This window comes from Dama dama, chromosome 15 (genome assembly GCF_033118175.1).
Source record: "Dama dama isolate Ldn47 chromosome 15, ASM3311817v1, whole genome shotgun sequence".
Lineage (NCBI taxonomy): Eukaryota > Metazoa > Chordata > Mammalia > Artiodactyla > Cervidae > Dama > Dama dama.
In genome coordinates this window covers 46,914,980-46,929,993 of record NC_083695.1, presented here as the reverse complement: position 1 = coordinate 46,929,993, position 15,014 = coordinate 46,914,980, and the positions used below count along the sequence as shown (strand labels likewise).

Here is a 15,014-nt window from a genome sequence, read left to right as displayed (position 1 = left end):
ACAGGTATAACAATAAATAGTACAGTTGAATGTCTTTACCTTTGGCTCAAGGATCAACTCCATCCGCTCATTAGCATCATCTTCTTCAGAGTCTGAGTTTCCTGCTTTTATATCTAGTTGCTCAAATGCACTGTCCAACACTTGTAAACCGTAGTTCACAGCCTCCTGGACTTTAGGAATCAGATCTACTTCTTTCTGTTCCCGGGTCTTTTCCTAGGAAAAAGTAATTTTTAGTAAGATCTCCAGTATGTTGATACCACCCTAATAAAACACTGAGAATATTCACTGAAGCCTAGACTCGTGCTCAAACACAAACAAAATCAAAAAAACTTAATTAAAAACATTGTTGTTAACCATTTACAATGTTAAACAGTTAAAAATGTTGAAAGTCAAAGATTTTGCTGAATGCCTCAGCACAGACTTTGGAGTGTTAAGTCCCAAATGTGTCTATGCATTGAACACACACCAAACTACAGAAGGTTCTGGAGCTCCAGGTTCATCATTTACAAAAACAAAAGCACAATGGTGTGATGGTTCAGCCTCTATAGACTATGTAAAATTACCCTACAACAATGAATAGCACATCACAAGATATTAAGGGGCACCTTCCCTCCCTGCATCTGAAAAAAAGAAGGGCCTAGAATTTTAGCTTTGCCATGACTATATCCCACTAACCTTGGTTAATGGTCCTTAGCACAATTTTAGAGGTTAAGACTTAAGAGAAAATACTCCAGGCAGAGATGTCATTTTCCAATTACAGTTAAAAAAATAACTGGACAATTACATTTTATAAACTTGTTTCAAACCAAGAGAGAGTCGGTTTCATCTCTAATCTATCCTGTAGGTTACCCTAGAACAATGCCCCCGACCTCGACAAAACTTTGAACACAACACCAACCTGCTGAAAATATTCCAACATCTCCACTTCCTGTAACAGCAGCTCTCACACACTCAACTGTGTCATCAGTTGTAGGAAGTATTGCAGAATACATTTAGTGTCATTTCCTCTCCTCACAAATATTCTACAAGTTGATATATAATTACAGAAACAAACAAACCATACAGTTTTTCCGTTTGTTTTTCTGGCACCCATGTGGCATGTGGGATCTTAGTTCCCCAACTAGTGACCAAACCTGTGTCCCCTACACGGGGAGAGGGGCATCTTAAGCACTGGACCCTGGGTAGCCCCCAGACAGTGCTGTTTTGAAAGCCAAAAGGGAAAGCTGAGGAGTGTTTTCTACTTCTACCTCAAGTGCAGAAGTCTTTCTAATTTACCTTTTTTGTTTTGGCTGCATCTTTTTTGCACTCTGGTATGTTTGATTCTAAGTTAAATAGCTAACACTGTACTAAGTGTGCAAAAACATGCTTGCGGATTTTTTAAAGATAATTCACTAAATAGCTATCACTTTAAACTGAACCTGGACTTGGTTCAGTTACTACTACACTTAAAACAGTTTAGCAAATCCATTGAAAATAAAATTTTTTTTAATAAATTTTTAAAGGCTAGAAATATGCAAAACTGTAGCTGGTTTCTAGTACCCTTTCTTAGTCTAACACTTTCATATGTTACAAGTAGTATGGTTTTCTTCTTACTTTCATTTTTAAACTGGTAGTAATAAGAAGCAAAGCAGTCATGAAAGGACAGGGGTACACAATCTTCAAAGAACTCACCACCTACTGCCCAGTATGGCCCGTTTTGGGTTTTTTTTAAATAACCCTCAAGGTAAAAAAAGTTTTTACCTTTTTAAAGGAGGAAGGGGAAGGGATAGGAGAGGAAGAAAAGAAGAAAAAGCAGCAAAGGATAGAGATCAATGTGGCCAGTGAACAAAATATTTCTTACCTGGTCCTTTACAGAAAATCTCTACATACCTCTGCTCTACTCTTAAGCCAGAAATCAGGAACTTAATCTATACATTTCTTAATACAATAGATTTCAGAAACAAACAAGTTCAAGTGTTGAGCTGTCAAAAGCAGCTTCTCCCATTTCTCCCAAAGTCCATCTCCCTGCCCCACTCTCCCTCCAGCAGCCATATCACAAATCACTACTTTTCTTCTCTAAAGGAGACCAAGAGAAGAATGATTCAAAGCAAGTACCTGTTCTGGTTTTTCTGCCTCAATCTTGAGCACCGGCTCCTCCACTTCCTCATCATATACACGCTAAACATGGAAGCAAAGTTCAGCTTTTAGTCAAAACAGCATTTGGAATCAATCACAATGTAAGAATTCAATATACAATTTAAAAAAGACAAAGACAAGAAGAAATGATTATTTAAGAAATGGCTGAGGCCAAAGCAGAGTAGACAACTTTCCCAAAATTAAGTTTAAAGAAAAGACACAAAAGACTAGGAAACATGAAAAAAAAAAAAAACTTTCAATCTCATGGTTGACCACAGTCACAAAATTAATAAGAAACCAGTGTTCCACATTTTCTTGTTTAATCTAACACAATGCTGACAGGGCACTGATACAGGCACTCAAATGTGAGGCTTTGAGCATGTCAACTGGTAAAACTTACCCACTGGGTATAAGAGTTTTTACATTTTATACAGTAGAAACCATAAAGGTAAGTTATTTTTATCCTGTTGCTTAAAATGGTTGATACATTTTTATTATCTCATTTATAAGAAAATAGATAGGCCAAGCCCACCACTGATTTGCCAGAAGACCAGTCATGGGACTCATCCATACAGCTTGGACAGGTGGCTTCTCTTTTCCAATATAGAGCCATCATTCTGGCAACTCATTGTGATTTCCTTTTTAACTATTTATTGTTGTTTAAACTCCCAAAGCAAAACATTCTCATTATAAATACCACAGTGATGAAAATGTTCTAGAATTAGATACTGGTAATGGTTACAAAACTTTAAGAATACACTAACACCAACTGCCTTCTACACTTTTAAAGGGAGTATTTTATTGGTGTGTAAACTACATGTCAATCAAAATTAAAATGTCAATATAAAGATAGTTGCAGAAGAGATGTATTTAAAAATAATTCCATCCCTATCTCCAACCTAATCCTCAGAATAACTAATATAGTCTGGTGTGTGCTCCTCTTTGTTTCCCAAGGCTCTTACACAAATTTATACAGACATATGCACATATTCAGAGTTTTCTGCCCTTCCAGCTTTTAAACAAAAATGCATTTATACGACACATATCCTTCTGCCCCACTTTTTCAGTTGATGTTCTCATAAACCACTTTCTAGGTCAATGCATATAGATTTGACTCAATTGTTTTTATATCTACATAATATTTTATGGTATGAAGTTGACTACAGTTAGTTCAAGAATTCTCTATTAGAGAACATCAAGGACATTTCCAGTTTTTGCTAGTGCAAACCAGCTACTGTAAATATATACGAAATTCTTAGGCCATGGATCGTTTAAATCTACAGGCTTCGCAAAAACAGGATTGCCAAGCCAAAGGACAAAACTCTTTTTTACTTTTTTTTTTTGAACTTTATTTTAAAATTTTGGTTACAGTTTCATTTTTGTTTTCTTAACAAGTCTACTGTTTAATCTCTCAGGATTAAAAAAACAATTATTAATATTCTAAAGAATTAAACAACAAAGGTATGTCAAGGGAAGGGCACAACTGCCCCACTCTCTAGGGGTATAATATAGCTACTCCAGTTTAACACCTAGCTTCAAAACAAAATAAATTTTTATATTTTCTAAATGAAATAATGTACAACCACCATCTTCATCTGAGCTTGTAACTTTCAAACACAAAGCTTCATTTTAAGCTTGGTAAAAAACAGGAATGATGGCCGACCTTAGTATGCAGTGTGTACCTTACAGGAAATGTTTTTTTTAACAATCATAACACAGTAATACAATGCCATTAATGAAGTCCTCAATTTAGAATCTGGAACATTCTTCCATCAAAGGCGGGGAGGGGGAAATTCAGTCCAATGAGTCTGTCTCAAGATCTTCATCTCTTGTTTGCTCCACTTGTATTCTCTTTTCAGTAACTGGATTAATGCTTTGAGCCCAAAATGAGATATATTTTTTATTACTGTAGATTACATGCTGTTTGGTGCTCAGTTTCCATTTGTTCTCCTTGCTTGCATTTTCTATCTGCAGCTTCTTTCTCATGTTTTCCTTTGAGCATATTCCTTCTATGAGCAGTCTGAAAGTTTCTTCCACCTTTTCTCTTCTTTTCACCTTCTTGATCATCTCCTTCTTCTTCAGAATCAGAGGTTGATGTAACCTCTGTTTTGGCTAAATTTTTCCTTTTTGATTCAACTTCCTTTTTCCCCTCTTTTTTATCTGGCTCTTTTCTTGGCTTTTCTTCTTCCTTCTGGCCCTCTTCATCCTTTTTAAGCTGTTTTTTAGGTTGTTTTTCCTCTTGCCCTTTTTTCTTGCTTTTGTCTTCTTCAGTTATCATGTCACTCTCTGAAGGACAAGGCTGTTTTACCATTTTGGGTCTGCCTCTTGGTTTTGGAATCTTGACCTCTGTAGCTGCAGGTCGTCCTCTTTTAGGACTCACTTTTAGATTAGCAGATGCTGTTGCTGTAGTCACTACTCCAGCCTCCTCAGTTGCTACTTGTTTTTCTGCCTTTCTCTTCCTCCCTCTTCTGGCAGCTTTTGGAGTGGTTATGTCAATTGCTTTAGTCACATCCTCATTGCTGGCTTTTTCTTCATGGTTGGTATCTTCCTTTGAAACACTTGTTTCTTTTTCTTCAACTTCAACATCAGATGACGCATTTGACTGTTTAGCTGATGCCTGTTGACTTGAAAATTTCACTTTCGGATTGTTATCTATCTCCCATAAACCTTCATTAAAGCCTTTTCGTATATTTGGTTTGCTGTACTTTTCCTTATTTTCTGAGTAAGGAAATATGTTCTTTGGGCCTAAAAAAGCAGTCTCATGAGTTCCAAAAAAGAAAATCGGTAGTTTGTTTGTCGGTGGTTTTACAGCTCCATCAGGAACTTCATCTACTCGAGCTGGCCAATGAGGATAACCTTTCATCTTGGCGAAGATGAGGTCCCCAGGTTTGAAGTCGCAAGTCATGTTTCAGGGACGAGGCCGAGGGTCCGAAGCCCAGGGAGGAGGTGCGGCGGTGCGGACTGCGAGAGGATGCGGGAGGGCGGACCGGAGCCGCGGCTCCCGCGGTGGCGGCAGGGGGAGGCTGCCTCGGGGTGCCCCGACGCGCCTGCTGGGGCCGCGGGCGGCGAGGCTGCGGTGGCGGGCCGGCCACCTCTGCCCACGTCCACGCAAGCCACCTGCGCCACCAGCTGCCGCAGAGGACCCAACGGCTCCGAATAACAACCGCCGCCGCCGTCGCCGCGCTGCTCCTCTTTTTTACTCTTAAGAGCTTCTTGTAGATTTCTGTGTGGAACAACTCTCACTGTCATCACAACACATTCAAGTGCCCACTTCCCAGACCTTTGCCAGCAGTGGAACGATGTTGTCCATCTTTTCAAAATAACTTATCAATCTGATTAGACAATGTTATTTTTAAATGTTCATATCTTCTAACCCAATATCAATCTGATTAAACGGTGTTATTTTTAAATGTTCACATCTTCTAACCCAAGAATTCTACTTCTTGAAATTTAGTTCCAAGAAAAATAAATACAAGCAGTAAGATGCTCATGGCATCAGATTTACATTTAAAGTCACAAACATCAAATCTGTAACTCTCTGCAATTCCAATCAAAATACTACTAGAATTTTCTGGGGAAATTAGCAAGATAATCCTCAAATTCACAGAAGTAAAAAAAAGCCACGGATAACCATGAAAATTATGAATAAAAAGAAGTCACAGGAAAAAAATAAAAAAAGAAGTCACAGAGATTTACCCTATTAAGACTTATTAGAAATCTCTGGTATTTAAGATTGTGATACTTACTACAGCAGATAAAGACAGTAAAAGACAGAGGTAAGAGACAGACTAACAAGTACATGTAAGCCTATTTATATCTACAAAAACACACATTCATACATATGTCACTGAGGAAAAGGACTACATAATAAAAGTACCTATATGGAAAAGAAACAAATGAGATCCCTACCTCATATTATATACACCTGTACCAATATACATCCAAAGACTACATATATTCTCCACATAAGAAGAGTAAAAAAACAGCAAAACAAATGAGCCCACACCCAAAATATTTACAGTTAAGGAAAAAAAAATATTAACATCTGTTAATACAAGGTAGTGCACATTATTAACATTTGTGGGTATTATCTGTTCTTTCCGAGATAACACAAAATATTTTATCTTAAAAAGTTTTGTATGGGGGATTGTTAAATAATGGCAGCCATAAAATGAAATAGAAACAGAAATTAAGTTCAGTAAATCTTACAGATGTGTTAAAATGCTTATAAAATAATATGCTAACATGAAGAAAAATGCAGGCTGCAAATACATACATACAGAGAAGGTTAAAGTTATATACATACATATGATTAGAAAAAAAATATGCCAAAGTGTTCAGTGGCCAGTTAATTTGGGGTGGTAGAATTATAGTTGACTTCTGTAGTTTAAATTTTTTCACATTTTAATACTTTATATATATATATCTATCTCTCCTACTGTAAGTGTCCATTATTCTCACAAGAAAAAAGGAAAAAACTTAAAGTCCAATGTCTGCAAGGGAATGAACTTGGAATCTACATGTCAATATGTTGAGAGGCTCTTCTTTAGCATCTGAAATTTCAGATGCTGCTTCTTTTTCTGTATTAAAAAAAAAAAAAAAAAATCATTCTACAAAGACCAGAAATTAGGGGAGTAATTTTCAAAGGCATGAACAAAAAATGGCAAATAAATCTTAAAATTGAGACTTTAAGACAAGACAGCTGCCAAGGTTACTTCAAACTTTAAATAGCAAAACCATTTAACTTAAAAGAATGAGCTTCAAGCTTAGGTCTGAGCAGCACCAATACCCTCCTTTTTCTCCTGCCATATCGACAGATGTAGAATTACAATCATAGGAAGTGCTATGAAAGAAGTCATTAATTAGGTCACTCAATGTTTCAGGACAAAATTCCTAAAGGAACAGATTAATGAAGCTGCAAGAATTGTATTCCCTACTGATAGCGCACTGATGCACTGGTCACTTAATTAGCATTTTTCCTCCTTCAGAATCCCCTAGTGAGCCTTTAACTAAAGGTGCTAATTTTTCTTGCCCTAAAGAGTCTTGATTGCTCTTCGGTTTCACTAACTCTATAATGCAGTTTGCACTCTATTAGCTGCCTCTGAGGTCAGTTACTAAAACCCAAAAACCGATTACGTTGTGTATCTTTCCAATAAACTACCATGAAACCAGATGGCACCATCATTTAAGACAGAATTGTAATACATGAGTCCTGATGTCAGGGTTTGAAGAAAACATTTGCAAAACCAAATCACTGCCAAATGTATTATCAGCAGGTAGATTCCTTCAGAGTTTGATTAAGTGTTAGCCATCCTTTTAACAACATGACGCTCTACCACTAAAGCAAAGAACATGAAACACATGGCATTATAGGGAGGTCTGGGAAGCAGTTCGAGTTGGCAGTGGCCACAAGCACATCTAGAGGGAAATTTGGCTGCAGATTGGAAGGGGAAGAAGCACAAGACAAAGGAGACAGAGAGATGGATGGAGGGAATCCAAGAAGTGAACAGAAATAATGAACTATTATCAAAAAATAATCAACAAAAACAAAAAGTAAACCAAAAAACCTCCCACAAAAACTGGATTATCAGAAACTAAGAAAACTTGAAAAGAAGAGCTGGGGAAAGAGAAGACCTGAAGGTTATGATTCAGAAAAAGCAGCTTATAATGCCCATTTCCCCAAAAGTATCAGTCGGTACCAAGCCAGTATCAATGTGCTACAGGCACATCAGGTACAAAAGAAGGCTCCCAATTCTATTCCTTGCCCAGTCTAGGGCTGCAAGACTCACTGCTGAGAAGAGCTAAGCACCTGATCCAGCAAGAAAGGTACAGAATGAAAGCAACAGATATATTTAAAAGGACACAGAATTCAGCGTGATGAAAAAATGATGGGACTACACACACTACTAAAGTAGAGATGAGAGTCCTGTAAACTGCCTCTTCCAATAGGAACAATGCTCAGGACCAAGCATGGACATTCTGTGCAGATGACCAGAAAATGACTACAGATTTAACTAGAATATCTGCTGTATCTTAAATTACAGGCAAAGAGTTATTTAAAATCTTTATTAAGATTTTTTTTTTTATTAGTTGGAGGCTAATTATTTTACAATATTGTAGTGGGTTTTGTCATACATTGACATGAATCAGCCATGGAGTTACACATACTAAAATCTTTATTAAGATCTTTATTTTACACACAGGTTCCCCCAAAAGCCCAGTAGTGGCATTTCAACCTGAATTACTAAAAATGTTCAAACATACTGTGTAAGATATCTGCATGACAATATTTAGTCTCAACAATCCTAAATCTTTGTATAATCTTGCAATTTTCAAAATCATTTTTATTATTTTGTATCTAACAGTCTCAGGAGATAGCCTAATTTAATAATCCTCTTTTCACAGTATAACTAACACTGATACTTAGAAAGTTAGTCACCCTGGAAGAAACACAGGTCAGCTTAACTAAGCTTCCTCTCCATCCTCTAGAATAATCTCCCCTACAGTCATGGAGCTCCAGCCACATTTTATTACTTTTTTTTCTGGAATAACACTATTACAGAAAATTGTGATATTCTCTAAGAAGGGGCTCTAGTTTATCTATGTGTTCCTAGAACCTAAAACTTTGAAACTTGATAAACGACAAAACTGCACTTGGGTTAAGTGCAACAATCTGTTTAGAGTTCATTTTATGACACAGGTTCAGCCAGCATAACAAAGCATTAGTTCAGAATATTACAAGCAGACACACACATACTTTTAATATAACTTAACAGAACATAATGCATACAATTAATAACATGCTGGTGCCCAGAGGATCAGATCAGGTGTATGACTTTCCTTATAGAGGATAATAAGACTTGTTGGAGGGCCATGCAATTCACCAAAACTGCAGACAACTCCAGAATTAACAATTGATGAAAACGTTGGAATATGAGGAAATTTTTATCATTAGGTTTTCTCAAAGGCTTGAAAAAAAGTAAACTTTACTAATAAAAAGGGAGGGAACATCAATTACCGAGAAGTACTACTTACACCAAAATTTAAGAGAACCTAACAATACGTCACTTAATATCACAGTGAGTACTGCTCCTTCTAACATTATTATTTCTTTAAAATTCGGATGTAACTAAGTAACTCACGTTTTCAATGAACTGGGTATTAGACAGCATAAGGAAGTCATTGAAGACATTATGCAGGCGGCAATCTGTGGCTTTAGTCTCCCGAATTAGTCCATCCACTTGTTTCTTGATTTCATGAGTCCTAGAGATAGTCTGTTGTGAAAATTCCTGTAGAAACTGCAGTAGCTATTTAAAAAACAAACATATACAGTAGTATCAATATGCATCTATTACATGCATCTATTCTGCATGTCAAAACAGAAAAGCAGTCATTTTCTTTCACCTTTGTGTGTGTGTGTGTGCTGGAATGGAAAAGGGATGCTGCTTTTAACAGTACCATGACCAAGTAGCATAGAAAAACATAAAGAAAGCTCATCAAAACAGTGGCAGTGAGTCAATGGATACTTCCTATCTCGTTTCTGCAGAAATTTTAAAGTGCTATTTGGTTGTCATTCCACAGGGATCACAGACGAAAGGCAAAATAACTACTCATCCAAAAATCCTACTCAAGTGGGACTTTGGAATCACGGCTCTGAGCTTACTGGGTCCCAGGCCTAAGATGTCTTACTCAACGATATTCATATACTGGTTTGTCTCCCATCCCACTCAGTCCAGGTCTCAACAGGGAGTCGCCTATGAGGTGCCACTGTAAGCCTGCGGCGTGGTGGAAGCCTAACTCTCCGCTCAGGATGGAGCTGGCGCCTGGCTAAAAAAAAACAAACAAGGGGGAAAAAAAACCAAACAAGGAAGAGAACACCCTGCGATGGGCTGCAGTCCGAGTTGGAGCACTCAAGAGAGCTGAAGTCAACCGGCCGGCATCCGCCCAAGTGCCTGAGGACTGCCACCAGGAAGTTTTCGAGAGCAAAGAAGGGATGTTATTTAGTCCACGGGAGACAGAGCGGGATCGACTGGGTGGAGAGGGACTGGGACTGATGTCCTCCCACTCGCAGGCCGCGCATCACCCCCAGACGGGCCGCCCTCCCCTCCCGTCCCGGGTCCAGTCTCTCACGCCCGCGTCGGCCGCCAGCGACCAGCTCTGGCTGCTCCTGCGGATCTCCTCCACCGACCAGGGACGCTCCCAAACGGGCTCGGACGCCGGCGCTCGCTCCTGGTCGGGGGTGGTCCGGTTCATCTGCAGCGGGAAGGACGAGAAGAGGGGCTGAGCTCCGGGGAGGCGGCGGACGCGGCCCAGCCCTAACCCAGAGCGCCGCCCTCACCATCCCGGCTGTGCAGTTTGGTGGGCTCCGAAGCCGCAGGACCGCACCCGCTGAGCCCCCGCAGTCTCCGGAAGCCTAGCCCCCAGCAGTGCGGCCCTGGCACGTGACCAACCTCACGTGACCAGAGCGCCCCGTGACCTGCCCCTCACGTGACCGGATGTGGGGGTGCCGCTGAAGGGAGGCTGGGCCAGCTGGCTGAGGGTGAGTGAACCTGTAGTCACGTGGATGGATCTAGCGATGATCCTACTGAAGAAACTAAGTGAAAAGGAGAAAGGTAAATATATGATATCACTTATATGCAGAAACTATATGTGAAATGAGACAAATGAACTGTATGTGAAACAGACTCGCAAATGTAGAGAACAAACTTGTGGTTGTCAAAGGGATGGGGCGGTCAGGGGAGGAATGGATTGGGAGTTTGGGGTTAGCAGATGCAAACTGTTACATATTTAACGGATAAACAACACAGTCCTAGGAAACTCTATTCAATATCCTGTGGTAAATCGTAATGGAAAAGAATATGAAAAAGAATGTATATGTGTATAACCATCACTTTGGTGTACAGCAGGAATTAAAACACTGTAAATCAACTATACTTTAATAAAATATTTTTTTTTAATCTGTTTCACTTTAGAAAAGGAAAAAAAAAAAAAAAGGCAGGAAGACTGCGGAAGCCAGGGGGCGCTGAAGGGGTGCGTGAGTCAAGTTGAGCTTCAGCTGAAGGGCCCGAGTGGCCCGCGCGTAATTAGTCCGAAAGTATGCAGGGAACCAGATGTGTTCAGAGGGGAGCCAAAAGGTCTTGGAAGACCCATCCAAGGAGCTTTAAACGTCTGGAGGTGTGTGCAGAAGAAGAGCTCGCGGCTGCTGCGCCTCTTCCTTGCTACATATCCACTGACTGTCACTGAATCAGCACACAGAAACCCAGATTTACTGGAAATTGATCTATCTCGTTATCATCATGCTTTTAAGGACATGGTCGGTTTCAACTCACTGGGTAGGGCCTCCTTAAAATCCTTTACTCCCTAAATCCTTTACTCCGTAGGCAGTGCCCCTCAGATTCAAGTCCAAATTTCTCGTATGATAGGTAAAATCCATTTGTACTCTGACCCCTGCTTTGCAGTCTACCAACCTCCTGGCCATTCCTTCACATTCATTTAAAATATTTTTCATAAATAAAACCACTTTAGAATTTGGTTGGTAAAACTGGGGTGAGCCAATTACCAAATTTACATCTCCTCTAACATCATCATGGACAACTTCAGTGGGCACATGGATGAGCTTGGCCTCAATATGCCTTAATAACCTTAATCTGCATTCCAATTCTCAGGGCCCCTGAATTACCCACACTCTGGACCTTATCAGCTGAAACTTTCTGACTTCTCAGTGTGGACTGTAATAGAGCTGCCCCTTAAACTTCCAAGTCCCTCTTTTATTCCCTGGTCTTTTCTCAACTAACCCAAGTCTCTCAGTGCCCCACCACGCCATTTCACCCTCTCTGCTTTATTTCTTTGCTCCTTCTACCTAGAGCTCATGATATTAGCCTTCGACTTCTCTTGACAGCCCATTAATAGCCTCACTTCATAGTTTTGACACATGGTCCCTGCTACCTCCTAGCTTTGAATCAGTCCAACTATGCTCTTTCTCCTTCCTGGCACCTAGGTTCCTGAAGGAAATCACTACAATTTCATATTCTGCAAACTTAGCTGGCCCCTCAGCACTGGTTAACAGTTCTTTTACTTATACTTGATCCGTGTACTTATCCTTGATTAGATCTCTTCCGTAACTTTACCATGAGGTTCAAACTGTCCACTCTGTTTGCCTCTGCCAGAGAAAACAGACTTCCACTTCTCATTTCAACTTAAGATGTTTCTGTGTCTACACGTTCTGTATCCCATACAGTTTTTTTTTCTTTGCACGTAACAGAATATGACTGGAAAACTCAAACAAAACAGAATTGGGGTTGGAGAAAGATATTGCAGAGCTCACTGAACTTAAGGAAAGCCAAGCAGACACTGGTCTTGGGAAGACCATAAATCAGAGGAACTTGGGACAGTCTCCTCTGAGTTACCACCATCAGAAGAACTCAGTTTCAGTCATCTCCCTTCTTGGTTTTTGCCTCTGAATTTCACATTCCTGAGATAAGTAGAATCTCATTAGCTTCCCCTGGATCACATTCCCACTTCCCTAGTTGGTTCTTCTACCTAGAGTGGAAAGAAAGTGAAGTGAAGTCTCTCAGTAGTGTCCGACTCTTTGAGACCCCATGAGCTGTAGCCTACCAGGCTCCTCCATCCTTGAGATTCTTCAGGCAAGAATACTGCAGTGGGTTGCCATAGCCTTCTCCAGGGGATCTTCCCAACCCAGGGATTGAAGCCAGGTCTCCCGCATTGCAGGCAGACGCTTTAACCTCTGAGCCACCAGGGAAGCCCTAGAATGGAGAGAAGTAGTCCTCAAATGAAAATTTGGGACTGTTACCAAAAGCAGAAAGAAGGGGGATTCCCAGGTGGCGCTAGTGGTAAAGAATCTCCCCACCAATGCAGGAGATGCTGGTTCAGTCCTGATTGGAAAGATCCCCTGGAGTAGGAAATGGCAACCCCCGCCAGTATTCTTGCCTGGAAAATTCCGTTGACAGAGGAGTCTGATGCGCTGCAGTCCATGGAGCTGCATAGAGTCAGACACGAGTGAACGTGCATGCACACAAGCCTATGATAAGAAAAATGCTGCAAAAAGTAGGAAGAAGGGATGCTTGGCAAGCAAAAGAAACAGACTACAAACTGCCTGGCTCCTTGCTTCCAGTCTCTGGAAAAGTCAACCCCTTTTTGCCCAAGGCCAGTAACCACCATGTTCTTGGTTGAGCCTTTCCTGCTTCCCCTGGGATGGTGCTGCTTTGAACTCCCCTTCCTGTGTGTTCAGTCTTACTGTCTTTACTGGTATTCCTTCACATGTTTCTGAGTCATGTTTTGTATTGAATTTATTCATGTTAAAGAGATCTTATACTGTAATAACCATGCATGAAAATTCACATAAATCTACCTATCATACAGGTGACCCTCTTGCTATCCTTACATGATTAAAATTGTCAACCAGTGAAAATCCTAGAGGAATTTCCTGTAAGGATATTTGTGAAATCAAGTGTATCAGGGGAGATCTCAGACCCAGAACCCTAATCTGAGTTTCTCTGAGTTAATCTGATTTTCTGTCCTGAGGTGTCTCCACGGGGATCTTGCTAAAATGCAGATTCTAAATGAACAGGTATGAGATGGGGCCTGAGACATTGCATTTCTGACAAGCTCCCAGGTGATGCCCAGACTCCTCAAACTAAAGAGTGTTGGAATAAAGAGCCAGGCTAAGAGTTTCCCGGTGAGCAATACAGCTCCATGGCCAACCTTGTCAGGCAGTGTGTCTCTGTGCCATATGAAAAGTCTCTAAGAAATGTTGTCACAGAGGAGAGAGGCCAAATCTTGCTTTGGGAGGCTCCCATGGAAGCCAGGAACTGGGCCCTACAATTTATGTAGAGTATCTTCGGTGGGAGTGCAATGTATTAGGGTCAAACTCTTTGGATGGTAGTGGAAGAAAATTGCTTAGGCTTAGAAACTGAAGTAGCCCTCTCTTGAACTATTGGCTTTAGGGAGGCCCAGACATTGAAGGACTCCCCACACTTTCCTTGCAGCCCCCTGGACCACTGGACCACAGGGGAGAAGGAGAGAGATCTTACCAGTCATTGTCCCAGGCACCAAGCCAATGCAAATTTAGGGAATCAAGTATTAATGATTCTTGGAACTTTGAGATTCTAGTCAATTAAGTAACCAGTAACCACTGCATTAGGAACTTCAAAGTAGAGAAAGAAATAGAACCAGTGGTACTGAGAGAGTCAGTTCCTAGGTAGGTTGATAAGAAGTCCAGGGTCCCCAAGGAGGAGAAAGGGGTCCAGAGCCCTTGAGAAGGAGAAAGGAGTCTGAGGTTCTCCAGGAGAAAAGTACAAACATTTTCTTCTACATTGTTTTGTCTTAGTCAATTTAACAATGTATCTTACTCAAGGACATGTTTCTCCTTAAGGAGGTTTTCTGACTAATCTTGTTATCTTAAGACATATGTTGTGGGAGTGAGTCTGGTAAGACCTTTCTATTGTTAGCTCTAATCTTGTTAATTTAAGATGTATGTTGTGGGAGTGGGCCTGGTAAAAGTATATAAGGCCTTGATAAGGCTAGTGAGTGGGGACACTGCCTCTGTCCCCCTACTGATGTCTATGTCAGAAGCTTTCTCTGTCCCATTTTATACTTTAATAAAACTCTGCTACATGAAAGCTCTTGAGTGATCAATCCTGGACCCTGGTCCCTAAGCTAAATCTTCTTTGGAGATCAGGAATCCGACATCGTTCACCCTAAGCTATCAGTAGAATACAACTAACAATACTGTAAAAACTCAAAATGTAAATTCCAAATAGATTCTGCAAATTATGACTTAATACTGGGGTTTCAGAATATGGATAAAGTTCTGAGGGCTGTGGGGGTAGAGAGGAAATACTTTAGACTTTGCAGTATGAAATTTGAATTTAATGTTCTCG

At 40.3% G+C, this 15,014-nt stretch overlaps 2 protein-coding genes across 6 annotated transcripts in view; both read right to left on the bottom strand.

The window, feature by feature from the left end:
* The window catches only part of LOC133070181 (WASH complex subunit 2-like), a 45,629-nt gene extending 35,037 nt beyond the window's left edge, over positions 1-10,592 (bottom strand). For all 5 annotated transcript variants that reach the window (XM_061162025.1, XM_061162027.1, XM_061162029.1 and 2 more), the window contains exons 1-5: positions 10,454-10,592; positions 10,246-10,368; positions 9,258-9,422; positions 2,095-2,157; positions 40-213 (exon numbers count right to left, since the gene is read on the bottom strand). In XM_061162025.1, coding sequence (XP_061018008.1) covers positions 40-213; positions 2,095-2,157; positions 9,258-9,422; positions 10,246-10,368; positions 10,454-10,456 — 528 coding nt within the window. In that variant the 5' untranslated portion in view covers positions 10,457-10,592. The remainder of the gene's footprint in view (positions 1-39; positions 214-2,094; positions 2,158-9,257; positions 9,423-10,245; positions 10,369-10,453) is intronic.
* On the bottom strand, positions 3,440-5,120 carry LOC133070182 (PC4 and SFRS1-interacting protein-like). The gene has a single exon (XM_061162030.1). The coding sequence runs from the start codon at positions 5,018-5,020 to the stop codon at positions 4,019-4,021; it is 1,002 nt and encodes a 333-aa protein (XP_061018013.1). The 5' UTR covers positions 5,021-5,120; the 3' UTR covers positions 3,440-4,018.
* Positions 10,593-15,014: the final 4,422 nt, after the last annotated feature.

Bases quoted from the DNA above. Each gene is read 5' to 3' on its own strand.
- LOC133070182 (XM_061162030.1), bottom strand. From the start codon at position 5,020: ATGACTTGCGACTTCAAACCTGGGGACCTCATCTTCGCCAAGATGAAA.